The sequence below is a fragment of the Mirounga angustirostris genome, unplaced genomic scaffold (genome assembly GCF_029215605.1).
Source record: "Mirounga angustirostris isolate CCGP_5_RB_7025 unplaced genomic scaffold, mMirAng1.0.hap1 SCAF_4, whole genome shotgun sequence".
Classification (NCBI taxonomy): domain Eukaryota; kingdom Metazoa; phylum Chordata; class Mammalia; order Carnivora; family Phocidae; genus Mirounga; species Mirounga angustirostris.
This window is the reverse complement of record NW_026991712.1, coordinates 34381368-34400906: the sequence shown is the minus strand read 5'-3', so window position 1 is coordinate 34400906 and position 19539 is coordinate 34381368. Positions and strand designations below refer to the sequence as shown.

The window sequence follows — 19539 nt, the reverse complement described above, 5'->3', positions numbered from 1 at the left end:
CAGCCACACAGATAACGTCACATCATCCTCCATTTGTGCTCCGTGAATGCAGGACAGCTTTGGTGAAGGATGCCAGCCGGCCGCCGAGTCAGCAGGTGGCTCCGCCTCCCAGCTAACGGGGGAGGAGATTTCAGGCCAGTGAAATTTCCTTGGAATCCAGGGTTTTGTTGTTTGCTGGTTTCCCCCTCTCTCTTTTCCTTTCTTCTCTTCCTTCACTTGTCTGGCCTGAGAATGTTCTTGGAAGCCTGTGGTCCAGAGAAGTCCTGGTGGGTCATTTGTGCCAGCAATAAATCCCTCACCTCAAGTAGGTAAGTTGAGGGAGAGTCCTGGGCAACTCGGTGGGGTTGGGTCAATACCAAATATGTCCAGCCCAAAGCTCTGCCCAGGGAGTGAGATAAACATTGCATCAGATACTGAAACTGCCCAGAGAAGGTGACAGGTCATGGGCCTAGATGACAATAGGTCAGGACAGGGTGAAGCCAGGGGCTGAGGACAGTGGACATTTGGGGAAGAGAGAACGTGGGGGGAGGGCAGAGACTCCTGAAAAAACTCTATGGAAAGGATGGAGCTCAGCATGAGCAGGGCAAGAAGGTGTGTCATCCAGGATGCCCCCGGCCCCACTGGAAGAAAGGTCAGAAACAGCCAAGTGGGGACAAAGACCCACTGGACAGAAACCCAGAGCTGCTCAAATTCCATCCTTCCCTGGCTCGTGAGGTTTGGGCTCTGGACCCCATCCTCCTCCCAGAACCTCCGTACTCCTTTACTCTGACCTCCTGCTGCAGTCCTTGTTCCTAAATCTGGTCTGCCTCAGTTGTTATGCTGGATTTCTCCCCCAACCTCTGAGACCCTCTGGGACACACGCTGCCACTGCCCAGACTGCGCCTTTGGACCACACCTCGGCTTCCCCTGCCTCATGACTGCATCAGGGGCTTAGTCTTCTAGGCTTTTCTCCAGGCAGGACACAAAGAGAGGGGGAGTTCTGATGAGCCCCATTCTTGGACATAAACACAGAGGACAGAGGTTCGAATGGCCACTAGGGACCACCTTGGGAGCAGGAGGGGGCTAGGGGAGTCAGGAGCCATAGATGAGAGACCGAGTGTGAACGCCTGCCAACATCACACTGTAACGGCTACAAACTATCCCCGGGACTCTAGGAATGCAAGAAAGGTTACCTTTTCTCAAATGCAATCCATTCTAGCTTCTACTTGCCAAGGTGGGGAAAAACCTGAAGTCAATCCTTTCAGGGACCCCCTTCCTCCACTCTGCTCAAGAAACCTCGGTGCTCTCCTACCTAACACCTGTGATGAGTGCTGGCCCATGAACGTGGCAGCTGCTCTTGGAGGGGCCCGCTCCTCCGAAGGACCCCCGCCCCCAAAGCTGTGCTTGAGGCCTGCCTTTGCCCACCATTCAGGCAATGTCACCATCCCAGGGCCAAAATAGCAAATAATCACTTCGTGGGCCTAGAAGTTCCAGATTGGCTACCTGCCAACATAAAGGGTTTATTTTTATATGAATTAGATGCCAAAGTTAAAAAAGTTAAAAATCAGAATGTTTGATATAGAAATCTGGATTCCCATGGACAGTGATGATGATTGCATATCAACATGAATGTACTCAATGCCACTGAATTGTATGCTTAAAATGGTTAAAATGGTAATTTTATGTCACATAGATTTTACCACAATAAAAAAAAATCCAGATTTCCAGGTTTTTTGAAAAATTGGACTATTCTGAAAATTGCTTTTCCTCATAGCAACACTGGTACCTTGGCCATCTCTGCTCGTCTTCTACATGTGAGGCTTGGTTCCTCTCTAGGATCCACCCAACCCTTCCCATCGACATTTGGGGTTGAGACCCTGGACTCTCCTTTCCAAAAGAATCTCAGGGTTGGAGCGAAGTGGTTTTCAGGGTGGCCAACTCCTATCTATACCACCCACCCTATATGTTACTTCCTACCCAGGGAAGAGAGCCTGGACATCAGGAATCCAAGGGTCCGGTGTGCTTCTGTGGGGATCCCCAGCTGCTCCAGGGGCTCAGGTCTTTCCTGACTTGTCAGCAGCCACCTGTTCCTCAGTACTCAGTTGCATGGAAAGCCTGTCCTGTGAGTCTGTTGTAGGGGACAGCACAGAAGGAGGGAAGGGGAGCCCCGGAGTCCCAGTCTACAGCCACACCAGAATGAGCAGGGACAATGCGGAGGGGCAGGCCCAGGAGAGGAAAGCAGGTGGGGTCCCTGGTTCCCAGAGGCCAGCCTTGGGAATCCTGAGAAGGAACCCCAGGGTTTAGAGGGGGGTCCTGTATGGGTTCAGTTGTGCCCCCCACCCCCTGCCCAATTCATAGGTCTGAATCCCCAGCACCTGAGAACGTGACCTTATTTGGAAATAGGGTTGTTGCCGATGTAGTTAAGATGAGGTCATTAGGGTCGGCCCTAATCCAACAGGACTGACATCCTTATAGAAGGGGGTAATTGGGACCCAGAAGCATGCACAGGGAGAACACCATGGGAAGGCAGAGACAGGGTGCTGCTTCTATAAGCCAAGGATGGCCAAAGACGACTAGTGAACCGCCAGCACCCAGGGAGAGGCATGGAAGCCACCAGGAGGAACCACCCGGCCGACACCTTGATCTCAGACATCTGGCTTCCAGAACTGTGAGACAATCAGTTTCTGTCGCTTAAGCCCACCCCCCCTCCAACCCCTGGTCTGTGGTACTTTGTTACGGCAGCCCTGGTTAAACTCATACAGATTTGATCCAACTGGTTCCTGGATGGGCCCTTCCCTTTCCTGCTCAGAAATGGGCTTTCATAGTGGACGAGACTTGCGTATATAAAGTGGAGAGGAGAGAGAGATTTCTAGACAAGAGACAAAAGAGGTAACGTGAACAGAAATGAGCACTGATGTGATGCTTTTGCAACAGGGAGGGAGGCGGGAGTGCAGGTGACAAGGCCAGCTGATGTTTCTCCCCGGCCTCCCGTGTCAAACCGTCCTTAAAACAAATGTGTTCAAGGTAAAATATTAATATCAGTCCATTTGACATGTGAGAAAAATGTGGCTCAGAGAAGTTGAACAATACGCCCAAGATTAGGTAAGGGAGAATACCATGGTCTGAACCCAAGATCACAATGTTTTCAACTTTCCAAGCACAGGAGAGTGGAACTGGGGCCTTAAGTCTCCCTCTGATCTTCCGGCCACCAGGGATCGCTCGGCGGGCCACCAGGGATCGCTCGGCGGGCCACCAGGGATCACTCGGCAGGCGTATAGCCTGGGGCTGGGCGGAACTTTCTAGGACCCGCCCAACCTTAAGTCTTCCTCCCTGTTCTCCCCATCCCAGACTCGGCCATTGGGCAGAGGCAGTGTGGAGGCAGCCGAAGCAGAACAGAGGAGGCAGGCCGGGGCCAGGTCCTTGCTCCGAGTCTCCCCCGCAGTGACCAGTGGCTAGCGCCGAGGCCACCCAGGCTGCCTGCACACTGGCCAAGAGACGCAGGGTGGTTAACGCAGAGCCACACTTACCCCGGCCGAAAAGGGTTTACTTCACAGCTGCCAAAGAAAGCCTGAACACAAAACTGAACAATCCCTAGAACATTCAGATTCAGAGGGAAAGGTTAAACACCTCTTCACCCAAGCAACAGGCCTGGAGAGAAGAGGCTGGCCTGCAGGTCCAGCTTCAGCTCAAAGTAGGGGACAATCAGGCACTCGGCTGTCTGGCCTAACCTGAATCTTTAACTACAGAGCACACGTGTCCTGCAAAAACTATATGCCTATAAAGCCTTCCCTGAGTCCAAATGCCTATAAAGCTCTCCGTTAGAACCCTCCCCCCCCTTTGTTTTTCCCCTGAAAGCAGAGATCTCAAATAGGTGCATCTTGTACTGGACAGGATCCCTGTGGCTGGGGCATTTGAAATGTAGAATACCATCATTCTCATCAACGCTTCAAGGTTATGCTCACTAGGTGCCAGGCATTCTTGGTGCTTTATAGATGCTAATTCCTTTCATCTTCATACTTAATCTGAACTTGCCCTAAGTCACATAAACCATTACATGGTAGAGCTAGGATTTGCAGGTCAAGGACCGTCCAGACCTCACGCTTTGGGCCATCAGGATACTCTGCCTTCTTAAAATATTTAGGGAAGAAGATCAGCATTTTACCCACTTAGCATCTGTAACATCCTCACCATCAAAACCAGACACAAAGCTGCAGTTGTCCACCCTATGTTCGTTCTCTCCTAGTCCTTAGAGCTGCTGAGAACAAAACGCTGGGGGAGACCTGCTCACCCTTCACTGTTCGCTTCCACACTTCCCAGAGGATTCCACCCTCCAGCCTTCCTCCTTACATACAAGATGCTTCAGGGGAAAGGAATAGACTGTCCCCATTAAATACTTGTGAATCTCAAAACTAAGGCATTAATTCCAGGATGTCTTGTGCATTATCTAGGATGGTATCCTCGTACTATTCAAGCAGTGGTTTATAACCTTTGCTTTGTCTTCACCAGGTGTGATGGGGGAGGACTAAGTCTGCTTGCTTTTCTCTCTAGGTAGACTAGCTAGATGTGACCAAACACCTTACAGGAGGAGCTTCCTTGTTCAGGATCCATGAACTGGGACGTGGCCCCATTTAGTTACGCAAATATAAGGCACCCAATGTCATGCGGGGGAAGGGTAACAGATCTTTTTTCCCTTTAAAGTCATACCCCTCAATACCTCATGATATGGTGAAATGATCCCTGGAGAGAGGTAAATAAATTCACTTAGAGCAAAGCAGCCTCATGGGACAAAAGGGCTTGTATCAGTCAGTATACATTTGTAAGTCAAGGTTATGCCTTGGCAACCAATAATCCCCCCAATCACAATGTCTTAAAACTACAAAGGGGTAGTTCTCACTCTTTGTCCTACACATTCCAGAGCTAAGGTTGACTACCTGGAATTTGACTGGTCACCATAACAGAGGAAAAGACAGCTCTGGAGGGCCTAACATGGGCAGTTACATACTCTGGTCAAGAAGTGACACATAGCATTTCCGTTCACAGACCTGACATGACCAGGCCTGAATGCATGACCCTGTCCAGCCACAAGGGAGAAGTGCAATGCTAGCATGTGTCTGAAAAGCAGAAAGCCTGAAATATTTAATGACCTCACTATTATGACCCCTACAGGGATGGGGACCCAGGCTCCCTTTCTTTTTTAGTTCTTTTTTAAAGATTTTATTTACCCATTCCAGAGAGAAAAAGCGGGGGAGCGGGTGGGGAGCAGAGGGAGAGGGACAAGAGGAATCTGTGCTGAGTGCAGAGCCCAACGTAGGGCTCAATCTCAGGACCCTGAGATCATGACCTGAGCTGAAACCAAGAGTCAGTCACTCAACCAACTGAGCCACCCAGGCACCCCCCAACCCACCTCAGGCTGTTTGAAGATTACTGTTTGAGATAATCTTTTTGATTTCTGTTTGAAGATTACTGTTATTAGAATCACACTGACAAAGAATAGAATGGATGTGATAAATGATTGGAAGGCAACAGGGCTAGGTTATATCTCCAACGAGCAAGGCTGACTCTAGCCTTGACTGAATTCTCCTTTTTGAACTAAATTTAAATTTGGGAAGAGAATATTTAATCTCTTAGAAAAAAATAAAATTGAGCAAATCCAAACATGGATATCAAAAGACCATTATAATGCCTATTCTATTCATGATATTGTTGGGATTGGGCAGAGAATTCTGAATCTGAATTATATCCGTGGCAGAACAAGTTTATCTTTTGAAATAATTAAGAGAAAAGAAGGGATTGTCAAATTACATTACAAATAATGTTTATAAGTATGTAGTGAAGGAAAACTTTGTTGAGGATAAAGATGATTCCATGACTAAGAAATACCTGAGTGCACCATGGAAAAATATGTCTCCCTGATGGCTAGGAATGACACACTGCACTGGGCATGATGTCACTGTGTGACATGGGGTTGGGGGTTGAAGATGCTTAGCTCTCATAGGAAATTTACCAGACATTGGAAATAGGAACTTAAAATCAGTTTAGAAAATACTGCTCTCTGTGTATTAAGACGGAGCAATACAGACCAACATAGGTTGACCAATATAATGGGTTGCTTTGTGTCACCTCAAAATTCATATGTTGAAGTCCTGATCCTCAGCACCTCAGAATGTGATTGTACTTGGAAATGGGGTCTTTAAAAAATTAATGAGGTCATTGGAGTGGGCCCTAATCCAATATGACTGGTGTCCTTGAAAGAAGAGATTAGGACACAGGCAGATATAGAAGGAAGACCATGTGAAGATACAAGAAGAGGGCCATCTCTAAGCCAAGGAGAGAGGCCTCAGAAGAAACCAGCCCTGCTGAGACCTTGATCTCAGACTTCTAGCCTCCAACTGTGAACATTTTTGTGGACATTTGGAATTTGACCTCCTAAGAGGGACCACACCATCACAATTTCTAACTAATGTTAGAAACTTTGGAGCCTTTTCTGTCTTCATGATTGATCTGAGTTGTGACAGTGTGGTACCTACAAGAAGAACAAAGTAGGGGCGCCTGGGTGGCTCAGTCGTTAAGCGTCTGCCTCCGGCTCAGGTCATGATCCCAGGGTCCTGGGATCGAGCCCCGCATCGGGCTCCCTGCTTGGGGGGAAGCCTGCTTCTCCCTCTCCCACTTCCCCTGCTTGTGTTCCTGCTCTTGCTATCTCTCTCTCTCTGTCGAATAAATAAATAAAATCTTAAAAAAAAAAAAAAAGAAAGAAAGAAAAGAAAAAGACGAACAAAGGAAACTCCATAAACTGATGGACTCCATAAAGGCAATTAGTGCATATACTGGATGGTTCTCTGGTAACTCTGTCCAAATTTGTACTTTATAATCAAATGACAAGTGTCCGTGCTTTAGCTATGCTCAGCAAATAGCCATGGCCTTAATTCTTCGTGTTTTCCTTCCCATTCAACTGGCCTCATTTAATGACAATTACTGTAAATGGATCACCCAGATAGTTAGATACATAGGTAGAAGTATGGAAACCCAGGATATTAAAATTCTCTAATCTTCCCAGCTGTGAGTGGTTACCCTACATGGGAAGTCCAATCCACTTACTGCCATACCTATGTTCCCAGACATGGGTGCTACACAGTGCTAGCAAGTGTAAAATGTATTATACTTTCCGAGAGCTTTTGTATACATAACCTTGTTTGAACTTGCCAGAGGCTCTGTGAGCTGAATAAGACAGGTGTGTTCAGCCCTGTTCTTAAAAGTAGATGCTGAGACCCAGAATGATAAAGCAATTTTTCCAAGGAATAAACCAGTTATCAGTATAACCCAAACTAGAATTCAGGTGTGATGGTTAATTTTGTGTGTCATCTTGATGGGGCCACAGAGCATCTAGATATTTGATCAAACATTATTCTGGTTGTTTCTATATGAGATGAATATTTGAATCCATGGACTGAGTAAAGCAGATTGCCCTCCCTACTGTGCATTGGCCTCCTCCAATCAGTTGAAGGCCTGACTACAACAAAAAAGACCGAGTAAGGAGGAATACTTGCTATCTGACTATCTCCGAGCTGGGGCATTAGTTTTTTCCCGTCTTCAGACTGAGAATGAAACATCAATCAGCTCTTCCCGAGTCTCCAGACTGCCTCTATTTGGACTGGAACTATACCATCAGATCTCCTGGGTCTCCAGCTTGCCCACTGCAGATCTTGGGACTTGCCAGCCTCCATAACCACATGAAGCAATTCCTTATCATTAATCTGTTCATATAAATCTTATTGGTTCTCTTTCTCTGGAGAACTCTAATACACGAGGTCTTAAAATTTGACCGGTGCTCTTCCCCTACACCTTCTCTAGGGCACAGCTACCTGTGTAGAAAATTAGAGGCATTTCTATTTCAGAATCAACTCTAAGCCTTTTCCCAAACTGTTCTTAAGTTAGTCAGAAAAGTGCCAGAACTGGATTCACACACACACACACACACACAAATGTGTGCACACACACAAAATCAGTGGGACATCTCTAGAAAAAAGGCTTCCCTTAAGGTGTCCCTTGACTTCATTTCCCAAAAGATTTCTCTTAACTCCAAGATTTTGCTGACTGTCCAGTGCTCTCAATGCATGTCCCCATTTATGACCTTGCCTCATTCTGAGTATCCTCCAAAGACAAAGGGTGGGGTGAGAGCTGAGCCCTTCCAGGCTGAGGAATTAGACTCACAGAGAGGGCTTTGGTGAACCTTGCGTATGTCCATCTTGATCGGATTTCTTCCCTGCCCAGTTAAAAATACAATGACAAGAACCTAAATTCCATGCAACTCTTTGAGAGCTTAGAAGGTGTAGTGAGTGGTCCCTCCAACACTAGCAGAGATTGATGGGAATAAGAAAAGGAGGTCTTCAGCTTTTCATCGCCTTTGTCTGTACCCTGCATGTCATTTAACAACTCCTTAATTGTTCTCACTCCCTAAAGTTGCACAGACCTCCTCTCAGTTCAGTTTTCAGTTTGACAAAATTTAGTGAGCCCCTGCTGTGTGTCAGGCACTGTTAGATGCTGGTGATAGAGCAGTGAGCAAGACTCACAGGGTCCTTGTCTTTGTGGAGTTTTACAGTCAAGGGGAAAAAGACATTAAGCAGTTTTGGCAAAGTGTAATTATTAGAGCAGAAATGTCAAAGTGAAAGGGCAGGGAAACATTTCCAGCAGAAGAAACGGCGTACGTGAAGGCTCAGATCTTGGACCTGGTGTGTTGAATAAGGTGGAAAGTGGTGCGAGGTCGGTAGAAGCGTAGCAGTGCGGGGTTTTCCAGCTCTGCTCAGTGCCTTCAGCAGCTGCTAGCCACCTAAGCAACTGAGCACTTGAAATGGGGTTAGTTCCAACCGAATGTGCTGTGCACATGGATAGATACTGGATTTTGAAGATGAGTGCAAAAAAAGATATAATATCTCATTAATATGTTTGTATTGATTCTATGTTGAGATGATAATACTTTGGATATATTGGGTCAAATAAAAATATTAAAATTAACTTAAAAATTTTCTGATGTGCCTACTAGAAAATTTCAAATTACATATGTGGCTCACATTATATTGCTATTAGACAGGACTGTTCTAGACTGTGTTAAGAGACATAGACTTGATCCTAAGAGCATTGGGAAGGTTTTGAAATGCCTTAAATGGGGCGCCTGGGTGGCTCAGTTGGTTAAGCGACTGCCTTCGGCTCAGGTCATGATCCCAGGGTCTTGGGATCGAGTCCCACATTGGGCTCCCGGCTCAGCGGGGAGCCTGCTTCTCCCTCTGACCCTCTCCTCTCTCATGCTGTTTCTCTCTCGCTCGCTCTCTAATAAATAAATAAATAAAATCTTAAAAAAAAAAAAGAAATGGGGAAGTGGCACGGTCAGGTTTGCATTTTTGGAAGACTTGCAAGGAGGCTGGATGGTGGGAGACAAGATGAGACCAGTTTGGGATACTTGCAGTTGTTTAAGTGAGAGAGGGTGGATTAGATGAGTGGTAGCAACATGGATAGAGAAAACTTTCAAAAAGTCAAATTACTAACACCAAACAGCTCTCATTCCAGTGAGAAATGATAGGTTGAACCTCTATGAAATGTCCATCTTTGTCAATCAAAAACGGTTGAATAGTGAGAGAACTAGCAAAGGCCGAAGTTGGAACAATTGATCACAAAATAAGTACTGTAATATAACTCGAAGAATGAAATAAATATCCCTAATTCCATAGTGACATAAATAACTGAATACATAAGTAAATGGGGGAGAAGCAACAACTCTTTCCCCCAGAATTCCAATTAGTAAATAATGAAGGAAATAGGAAATTGCTATTGGCCTATCACAGTAATAACTGCCATAAGCAAGATCTATTTAAGCATACTGAGTGGGCAAAGGTATAAGCGGAAACAGGTTATTCGTCTTAAAGTATCTCTCTCCAATAGTCAATAATCATAAAGAGAAAAATAGGTTGCAGTGGAAAACTTTGGACATCACTTAGCTAAGTGATCAGGGTTAACATCACCAAGAATACAGATACCATGTATTTCTTGATATGACGCACTGAAGACATCACTCTGTGGTATCTTCCCAATTAACACATCATCTCAATCTAGTCACAAAAAAAAAAAAACATCACGCAAACCCAAACTGAGGGTCATTCTACAAAATAACTGACAAGTACTATTCAAGAGAGACGAGAGAAGACAGAATGACCACAGATTGGAGAAAACTGGCTAGGACAAGTAAACGTTTGAGATCCTGGATTAGGTAGGTCCTCTAATAGAAAAAAAGACATTGGTAGAAAAACTAGTGAAACCCAAACAAGTTCTATACTTTAGTTAATAGTATTGTACCAAGGTTAACTTATTAGCTTTGATAAATGTTCTATGACCATGTAAGATGTTACAAGCGAAAGCTGGATAAAAGGTAAATGGGAACTCTATTTTTGCAGCTCTAAGTCTAAAATTATCTAAAAAGAATTAAGTGTTAAAACAGCTTGCGTATCAGCAATTTCATACAGTCCAACTTATATGTCAGGGAGGAAACCACCAAAACTAGTGCTAAAGCTCCACTAACACATTATCATTACACGCTCCAAATGTTCTTGTTTGGGGGAACTTTTGCATCAAGATCAGAGCCTGCATGAACATAAAACTCAAATACATTACTCTGTTAAAATTTGATTTATAAAATTTCTAAGGAGAAGTCTCCGCTGCCAACTAGGACTGGGAATACAGCAATGGTGGCACATTTCCGCTGGCCATGCCATTACAAGGGGGTGGGTACTCGGTCAGCTACCTTCCTGTACTCCCACTTCTGAAGACCTACCATCATGAGGAACTGAGTTGGGATGGTCCAGGTTCCCAGCATAGAAGATGCAGAACAGCAAGGCCCCTCCCCAGCAGCTGTGTTGTACTTGGGTGGTGGTAAGTTTCCAAGAAATAAATAGCAACAGGTGCACAGATAACCCGAGATGCTTGTCTTATAACTGGTGCCAAGTGAGTACATTACATTGCCCCTCACCATGGGTGTTCAACAGTAAGCCAGACTTCCTTCAGGTCAGTGGTTAAGTTGGACACTGCAGAAGATGTTCTCTCACGACAAGCAGTAGTTTCAGAGCCAACTAAAATAGCAATCTCCAGAATTATACTCAATACACCAAGTAGCATTTATAGCTCCTAGTTCCACTGACAAGTGACTAGCAAGTGTTTCTCCTCCCAGGTGTATTACCTTTCATGCAGCTTAAGTACCAGTATGTTTATTGCATTTAATGTTTCACTTAATGGCCTGAGCTAATCTAACTTCTAGAGGTGAGTAATTTACGCTCTATTTAACAGGTCAGGCTCCTTTTCATTTGCTGCAGCTGTCTCATTGCTTGTAATTATTCACTGTGGTATGCCCTTTAACTTAATGCTACTTAGCTACTTAAGGTTTTGCTGAGAGCCAAAGCTGTACTTCAATTCCAAATCATCAAAATGTAAAAGAGTGTTTAAAATGTGTTGGTTTCTTAGACTGGGCAGGCTTGCAAATTATCTCAATGAATATGTGGATACCAGGCCTTGCTCTGTATACTCTCTATAAATTGATTCCTGTTAAGAATACACTCTTACAGTTCTAAATTTGAATGAAGCTCCTAGAGAAATTCAGATACTAAGTCTCTGGATAGTACCATAAGTGATGGCTGTCATGGTTAGACTGAGGATGGTTTTCAACAAATGCAATCAACCAAGTAAATATACCAAAGGAAATTCTTTATTGTAAACAAGATATAAAGTACAACAAAAGAAATATTGTGCAAATTGTAAATCACAAAGTTTTTTTTATTAAAAGAAAATTCTTGTTTTCCAAGGGTCCAAGTTTTGATGTCAGAAATCAATACCCAAGAGAAAAATGTTAAATGGGAAGATAGTGCCATTTTTCACTATATATTTTAAACCATTTACTTTTGTTTTACCACTCTGTATATCATCCACTATACAACAGAATGTAACAGAAATACTGTTAACAAAAGTGAATGTTTTAACCAACTTCTACTCACCCAGTTCCACCTCCCCCCCAACCTCCCCCCAAAACTCCTTATAAATTAACAGGACAACATCTGTCCATGTGAATAAAGGTCACTAACTTTCTAATTCAATAAAGCACACATTACATCCTCATAATATAAGGGTACTTTACTGATGACATAAGCCATCTTTTTCAAGGAGTTATCTAAAATTCTTGGTATCCCTTCTTTACAATATATATTTTTATTTTCAAATTTCTTTTCTAAACAAAGTGCAATGTATCTTAGAGTCTACAGAAAACACATTGGTATACAATTTTCAAATCTACACAAGAAATTGCAGGCAAACTAAAGTTCAAAGCATAATAAAATGCCTAGATATAGTCATCTGTTTAACTTTCAAAACAGAAATGCAAAAAAACTGTAGCTATACTTCAAAGCAATTAAATTATTGAGGATTCCAATTCTTTGGGTCCTCTTTAGCAATATACAGCTGCTTAATTCCAAATGTTAGCAAGTATAAAAATGCTAGTTCTAGATATATTTAACAACTACATCCACGAAGTTGACTGGAAAGACTAGGAATAGTAAACAAGGTAACTAGGAAAAGATGCCAATATTCGTAATAATACAAATCGATTTTCCATCTCCATCTCTGTACCGTAATGTTTATTTCCAGTCTCTCTACTCTTGAAACCAGTGCTTTAGAAGAATCACACTGAAAAGTTGGTCTCAAGTATAAATGGTGAAAATGAAGTAATAAATTGTGCACACAAATTCAAAATCTGTGCTACCTGTGTTGACCTCATCTGAAACCTTCAAAAAATATTTAAAGGAATAAAAGCTTTCTCATCTCTCTTATGTGATAAGAAATGAATCCTGCCACTCTGTGACCTGCCTGTGGCCGCAGCACTTCTTGTCCTCTAACTCAGGCTGAGCCTCCTCCTCAGGCTGTAGGGCTTCTGCTCTCGGCCCACGCTGGAGGGCCACAGACTTGCAGTGGAAGCATTTTTATATCACCGCTGGTTCGTGGCTATGACCAAAGTTACTTCTGATTCTCCCCTTCTGAGCGGTCACTGTGTGGGGGCAGGGGTTGGAGGTAAGGCAATGTCGTTTAACTTGCTCACTTCCATCTGCCAGTTTGGTAGCTTCTTGGCTGACAGATGGCGCCGGGCATGCTTGGTCAAATGGTCACTCCTCATGAATCGTCGGTCACACATGGGGCAAGCAAATTTCTTTTCCCCTGTGTGGGTTCGCCGGTGTCTGGACAGTTCATCAGAACGGGCAAACCTCCTTTCACAGCCTTTCCAGCTACAGCTAAAAGGCTTTTCTCCTGAGACAAAGAAATTCAGATCATCGTTACTATGCATTTACCAAATCACTGGAAATTACATATCTAATTATATCTAAAGATATACATGTTAAAATATCTTAAGAGAATCTTTTCAAAATAAAAGCTACTAAATGAATCAACTGTTAAGCGAATACGTATACTGCTCTATTTTCAACCTTCACTCTGTCGCATTTATAGGAATCTTCCTTTTATAAAAAGCTGAAAACAAAAAGGTTTTCTGACTTCAACTATGGTACAAAGGCTTAGAGATACTTTACTAAAGTAACTACTCAGACACTTAATCATTTGAGAAATTAAGACAAAAACACCTGATGAAACCTTTTGCAGGAACTTGTACTGGTAATATCAGCCACTGAACTGGCTAATAGAGCAAGTTCTTCTGTAACATGCTTGGTTTATATTTGTGATCATGGCCTAAAAATATTCATCTAAACTTCTAAGACACAAATAAATGGTTGGTACCTGTGTGTGTTCTCATGTGGGCCTTCAGATGAGAGCTTTTAAAGTATGTCTTGCCACATCCTGGATGGCTACAGATGTGACTTCTTATCCTGGAGGAGTCAATCTGAGGAGTGACTTTTGCGGCAGAAGGGGAAAACCCTGGAGCAGGGGCAATAGGAGAGAGTCTGGTGCCATTTGGGCTCACCACTGGAGGCTTTGGGTTCTGAACAACGGGCTGGGGTACGACAAACATGACAGCGCCTTTGGGCACCTGAGTGCCCATGAACACAACAGGCGGGCAGACAGCTGGTGGCTGACTGGGTGGAGTACTAGGAACGACGGTTGTCACAACAGGGTTGTTTGCAGGGAGGGGAACCATCTGACAGATGACTGGCATAGGTGGCACGCCCCCTGTTGATACTGCAGGTGGAGAGACCAACACTGACTTCTGTTGTGGGGACACAGGGGCTGGCTGAGGTCTACAGATGACGGTTTCCGAGGAAGGCACAGAAAAGTCATAAAGTGCAGGACTTGCTTTCTCATCAACATCTGCCGCTGTGTTTCTCTCACACTTGGATCTGTTTGGTGACACAGCTGCGCAGGGTATGTTTTTTCTTGCAGCCTCAACATTTACGTGGGTTCTTCTTCGAAAAGAATTGTCCTGATAGTTGAGAATGCTGGCTGCTTTCACTGGGCAAGATCGGTGGTTACACAGCTGGGCATCAGCTGTATGACGGATCACACTTGTGGCCTGAGCCTTGGGGAGTTTGGGGCCAGGTACTGGGCTCTTATCTTCGTCTTTGAAAGGGGCAACGATGTGAGGCTTGGCAGTATCTGAGAATGATTTGAAGTGTCCAGTAGATGGCGCTGATGCCATCAAATTTGACACTTGAGAGGGTTCAAAGTCAGAAGGACTGTAAGGTGGAGTCAAACACTAGAAAAGAAAAATATACAGGAAACGGGCATGAGAACTTAAGTTCATTATGTAAATTAAAAAAAATTCTGTCATCTGCATTCTCATCTTAGAAACAGTAATACTGGGCACCTGGGTGGCTCAGTTGGTTAACTGACTGCCTTCGGCTCAGGTCATGATCCTGGAGTCCCTGAATCGAGTCCCACATCAGGCTAGCAGGGAGCCTGCTTCTCCCTCTGAACCTCCCCCCTCTCATGCTCTCTCTATCTCATTCTCTATCTCAAATAAATAAATAAATAAAATCTTAAAAAAAAAAAGAAAAACAATAATACTTACAAATGCTGGGATCGTATGAAAATCGGGTGTACCCGGGAGTAGATTCTCTTCCTCGGACATATCGGATACTGGAGTAACAGGTCTGTTTTCAATATATTTCTTAAAATCAGACTTCCAACTGCAGCTCATTGACATAAGTGCTTCTACAGCTTCAAAATCACTCTTTTCTGCAGTTTTGTTCCATGAATACACACTCTCTTTTGATCTTTCAGAAATCATTTCCATCCTTTCCTCCTAAAAAATCAAATGATTATAAGCACATTTTTGTCATACAAATAACACACAGAGTAACACACAACTTTTTTCTTTACAATTCACACAACTTTCCAAGTTTCTGAAATAATTTTTCTCTCACTCCAACTAATGGTAATGGTAAAATCAATAAAATCCTCCTCATTCTTTCACACTTAGGGTTGAAGACTGATATCCTTCCAAGGGAGAAAGGAGCACCTTATCACCATTAAGGAGACCAAAGCTAAAAGCAAACAATGCATATATGATTCAAAAAAGAGAAGAACTTGATTTAGAAATTTCATATTCTCTCCAGAATAGCCATTTGCAACTGGGGTCAGACAAAATAGCTAAGGGAATGCTCCACAAAAGTTCTTTTTTCGGGGCGCCTGGGTGGCTCAGTCGTTAAGCGTCTGCCTTCGGCTCAGGTCATGATCCCAGGGTCCTGGGATTGAGCCCCGCATCGGGCTCCCTGCTCCGCAGAAGGCCTGCTTCTCCCTCTCTCGCTCCCCCTGCTTGTGTTCCCTCTCTCGCTGTGTCTCTCGTTGTCAAATAAATAAAATCTTTTTTTTAAAAAAAGTTCTTTTTTCAATACTACAAATGTGGCATGAGGACTTTTGAGATACCAGTTCCTAATAGGGAAAAAAAAACCCACAATTTTCTTAAAAAGGCAAAGTGTAGTGGACAGAGCTCTGGCCTGATGATACGGGTCTGACCTTTGGTAAGTCACTTTCCGCTTTAGAATAAAATCAACAGCATAGAAATCCTCAGTGTCTCTTTAAAATTACTACATTAGGTTATTTGAAATCTTTCATAGTTTGATTATCTCTGGTAAACAGAGATAAAGTGAAATATGTGAAAAAATCCCAAAGCTTTATTGAAACTTCAGGTTCTTCATGTTTGTGTTCCTATTCACTAGATCTATTTATTTTTTTTTTTTTTTAAAGATTTTATTTATTTATTTGAGACAGAGAATGAGATAGAGCATGAAAGGGTCAGAGGGAGAAGCAGACTCCCCGCCGAGCAGGGAGGGAGCCCGATGCGGGACTCGATCCCGGGACTCCAGGATCATGACCTGAGCCGAAGGCAGTCGCTCAACCGACTGAGCCACCCAGGCGCCCTTCACTAGATCTATTTAACACAATGGTTTGCTATGCACAACTATGACCAGCTAATGCACCACTACTAAAAAATGGCCAATCATAAAATTTAATCTTCTACCCAGAATTTGCAAAAACCTGACTGTAACGAATCTGCAATAGTCCAATCGAACATATTTTAATTTTTAAAATAACTGATGACAAGAATGACAGCACATGCTTGGCATTTATTTGTACAGCTCCATCAAGTGTTTAATGCTTCATATTAAAGTTCCTTACACTGCACTTTAAAAAAAAATGGTACTACCCACGACCTCCCATTTTTCATTAACGTGATCCCACTCTTTTGGTCTAAACAGAGATCGTGTAAAAATACCTAAAAGCATTCTTTACGCTGCAAGGTATTATTCTCAATGCTTGTTTTAAAAAATGCATACACTCTTCGTGTTGAAATCCTTAGAAAAGGAACCCCTGCTCTTTATAAATTTCACTAATAACGCTATTGCATAATCTCGCGCCCCTTTATGTAAGCTGCAACGGACAACTCTTGTATGCGTAAAAGCCTCAAGACGCCAATGCAAAGAAAGAAAAAAGAGAAAAGGCGGGCAAGCAGGGGAGTGTGAGCTGCGAAGGGCAGGAAGAGAAGCGGGGAGGAGAGGGAGTGGGGCGCGAGGCAGGAAAGGGAAGAGCGGGTGGAGGCGCGGGCGGGGGAGGCAGACGAGGGGCGGGGGCGGACGGCGGGGGAGATCCTCGCTGGCGGGGACAGACGGATGGGGCCGCCCTAACCTCAATGAGGCTCGCGGGTGAGTCACTGGGAACATTCCTCGCCGCTCGCACGTCCCCGCGCCCCTGCCCCCGCCATTGGCCAGCCTGCCCGGCGGCTCGGGCCCGGATTGGCTGGACCGCGAAGGGCGGGGGGCGCGGGGGAGGAGGGGGCGAGGCATGTGAACAAAGCGTGATCAGCGGCTGCTCGGGGCGGCGCAGGAAACGTGAACTGGGAATTGCCGCGCCGTCACCTTTCACCTACTTCCTGAGCCCGCGGGCCCCCGCCCTCGCGCCGGCCCGGGGGAGGGGCCGCGGGCACCGCCGCCAACCGCCCGGCAGTGCGCGCCCGAGCCCGCGGGGAGGGGCGGGGCCGCGGGCGCCGACTCCGGGAGCGCCCGCCCCTCCCCACTCCCGGAGAGCCGCCGTTCCCTTAGGAACCGACAGCGGGGCTGGGCCTCGCTGCCGCCCCTGGCGGAGGCCGGGGCTGGGTCACTCGGGGACGAGAAGCTCCCTGGGCGCACCCGCTCCCGGCCCACCCCCGGGCCTCCGCCTCAGCTGCCGGAGGAGGAGCCGGGTCCCCGCGGAAACCCGGCCCCCGCCCTCCTCCCGGCCGCAGCCCCCGGGGATCCGGCCGAGCCCTCGGCGCTTCCCGCCCACGCCGCCCGCGGGACCTCAGACCACCCCGTCTTTCCCGCAGACGCTGCGCCCCCTCCCCGCGGTTTCCGGCAGCTCCATCCCCGCCCGCCGAGTCTCCACAGGTTCCCAGACGTGCAGCCCCCACAAGCTCCGGCTCCAGACGCGCGGCCCCACGGCCCGCGGCTCCCGCCTCGACACGCGGCCCCCGCGTCTCGCGGCCCCGGCTCCCCCCGCCCACATCCCCCGCCCCGCTGCTGGCTCCTGCTTTCCACCCTCCCGTCCCCAAGGCAGCTCCCTCCCTACCCCCTCCCAGGGGGTCCTCAAAAGGCGGCCACTTGCTCCCGCGGGGAGTGGGAAGTCCCCTGCCGACGTCTGGGGGCGCACCTCCTCGTCCCCCCTGGGCGGTCCGGGGCCCACGTGCCGCTCCTCCGCGCCCACGCCGGGCGCCCCCTCCCCCAGCCCCCGGCTGTCTGCTGAGCAGCCCCAGTACCACAAGCCTCCGCTCAGACCCCCGAGAGGGACAGCCCCCTCTCCTGTCCTGTGGACACCCCGCCCCTCAAATGCCAGTAGGCAGCTCCCTCCCGCCCGGGGTCGCATTCCTGATCCAGACGGCGGCATCTCTCCCGGGTGCCAGGTGCAGGGTAGCCCCCTTGTCACCCCCCCCACACACACACACTCCCCTTCCACACCTTCCCCTGTCCTCGCTGCCAGGGCAGCAGCCCCCTCCTCACTCTAAGCGCCCCTACAGCCATCCTCCCCCTCACCTGCCTCAAGTGTCCCAGCGGAGCTGCCCCTTCCCCTCCCCATTACACCTTGAGCAAGACCCCTGTCCCTTCGTCTGTAGATCCCAATCCGCCTGTCCTGACCCACCCCATGACACACACGCCCTCACCAATGCCCAATGTGCAGGCAGAAAGCCCCTTCCTCCCCCACGACTCCGCTGCAGCCCCGGTCCTCAGGCGCTGCTGATGTCAAGGGCTCAGGGTTGGTGCCCGGCTGGCCCCTCAGACGCAGCGCGTAAGGGAAGGACAGGGGCATCCCCAGGTGACTTACCGCAGCCTGCTGGAGAGAAGCGCCGAAGTTGAGCATGGTTGGCTGCCTGGCCGCCGGCGGCGAGCTGACTGGCTGCTATGCCGCTTGGCTGCTTGGCCACAGACGGACGCCCGGAGACACTCGACGCCGCTCCCGCCGCCGCCGCGCTCCGCGCCGTCTGCCCCCTCCCCATTCAGGTAGCCTCTCCGCCTGCCCCGCGCCGCGGGCGGGGGTGGGGGCGGAGCCTGCGGCCGGCCAATCAGCGACAAAGGTGTGTGAGGCGCCGGCCAATGGGCTCCCGGGGCCACGCGTGATCAGCGGCTGCCCGGCAGCGTGAAGCTTGTGTCAGTGGAGCGTGTACACAATCCCCGGCAGCGTGTTCCCTCGACCCTGCCCGAGGGAACTCCCGCCGCCACCTGACTCAGTGACACCCCCCACCCCTCGCCCACCCTCCACCCTTCGCCCACCCTCCCCTGCCGTCCTCCGCCCCGGCCTAGGGGGCGGTGCCGCGGGCGGGGGCCTAGCCCGGAGGCGCGGCGGCGGCGCGCCCAGGCACTGCGGAGGGCCGACCCCACGTGGGAGGTGGGGAGGGATGCCCGCTCCGCCCCGTCCCCTCTGCTCTGGGCCCCATCTCGGCCCGCCGCGGGGTGGGCGGGACGCCGGGCAGCCGGGCGGGGGAGGCGGCGGCTGCTAGCCAAGGCGCCGGAGCCAAGAGATTTGCATTTGGAAGCGCCGTCCTCTTAGGCGTCTGGCAAGAAA

The 19539-nt window shown here is 47.6% G+C and overlaps 1 protein-coding gene across 2 annotated transcripts; it reads right to left on the bottom strand.

Annotated features, from left to right (window-relative positions):
* Positions 1-11701: 11701 nt before the first annotated feature.
* Positions 11702-19114, bottom strand: KLF10 (KLF transcription factor 10). Of its 2 annotated transcripts, none has more exons than XM_045896132.3 (4): positions 18802-19114; positions 15017-15250; positions 13789-14701; positions 11702-13305 (listed from the first exon to the last, which is right to left on the bottom strand). In XM_045896132.3, the coding sequence occupies exons 1-4, from the start codon at positions 18835-18837 to the stop codon at positions 13046-13048; spliced, it is 1443 nt and encodes a 480-aa protein (XP_045752088.1). In that variant the 5' UTR covers positions 18838-19114; the 3' UTR covers positions 11702-13045. The 2 variants fall into 2 exon arrangements, with proteins under 2 accessions (XP_045752088.1, XP_064444092.1); XM_064588022.1 differs by lacking the exon at positions 18802-19114 and adding an exon at positions 16724-17057.
* Positions 19115-19539: the final 425 nt, after the last annotated feature.

What these genes read in the sequence shown, in the direction of transcription:
- KLF10 (XM_045896132.3), bottom strand. Translation starts at nt 18,837, where the DNA reads ATGCTCAACTTCGGCGCTTCTCTCCAGCAGGCTGCG. An exon ending in TTCATACGATCCCAGCATTT is followed by an intron (nt 14,702 to 15,016) that starts GTAAGTATTATT and finishes TTTCTTTTCTAG; the next exon opens with TGTTTGACTCCACCTTACAG. An exon ending in CCACATGAGAACACACACAG is followed by an intron (nt 13,306 to 13,788) that starts GTACCAACCATT and finishes TCTTTGTCTCAG; the next exon opens with GAGAAAAGCCTTTTAGCTGT.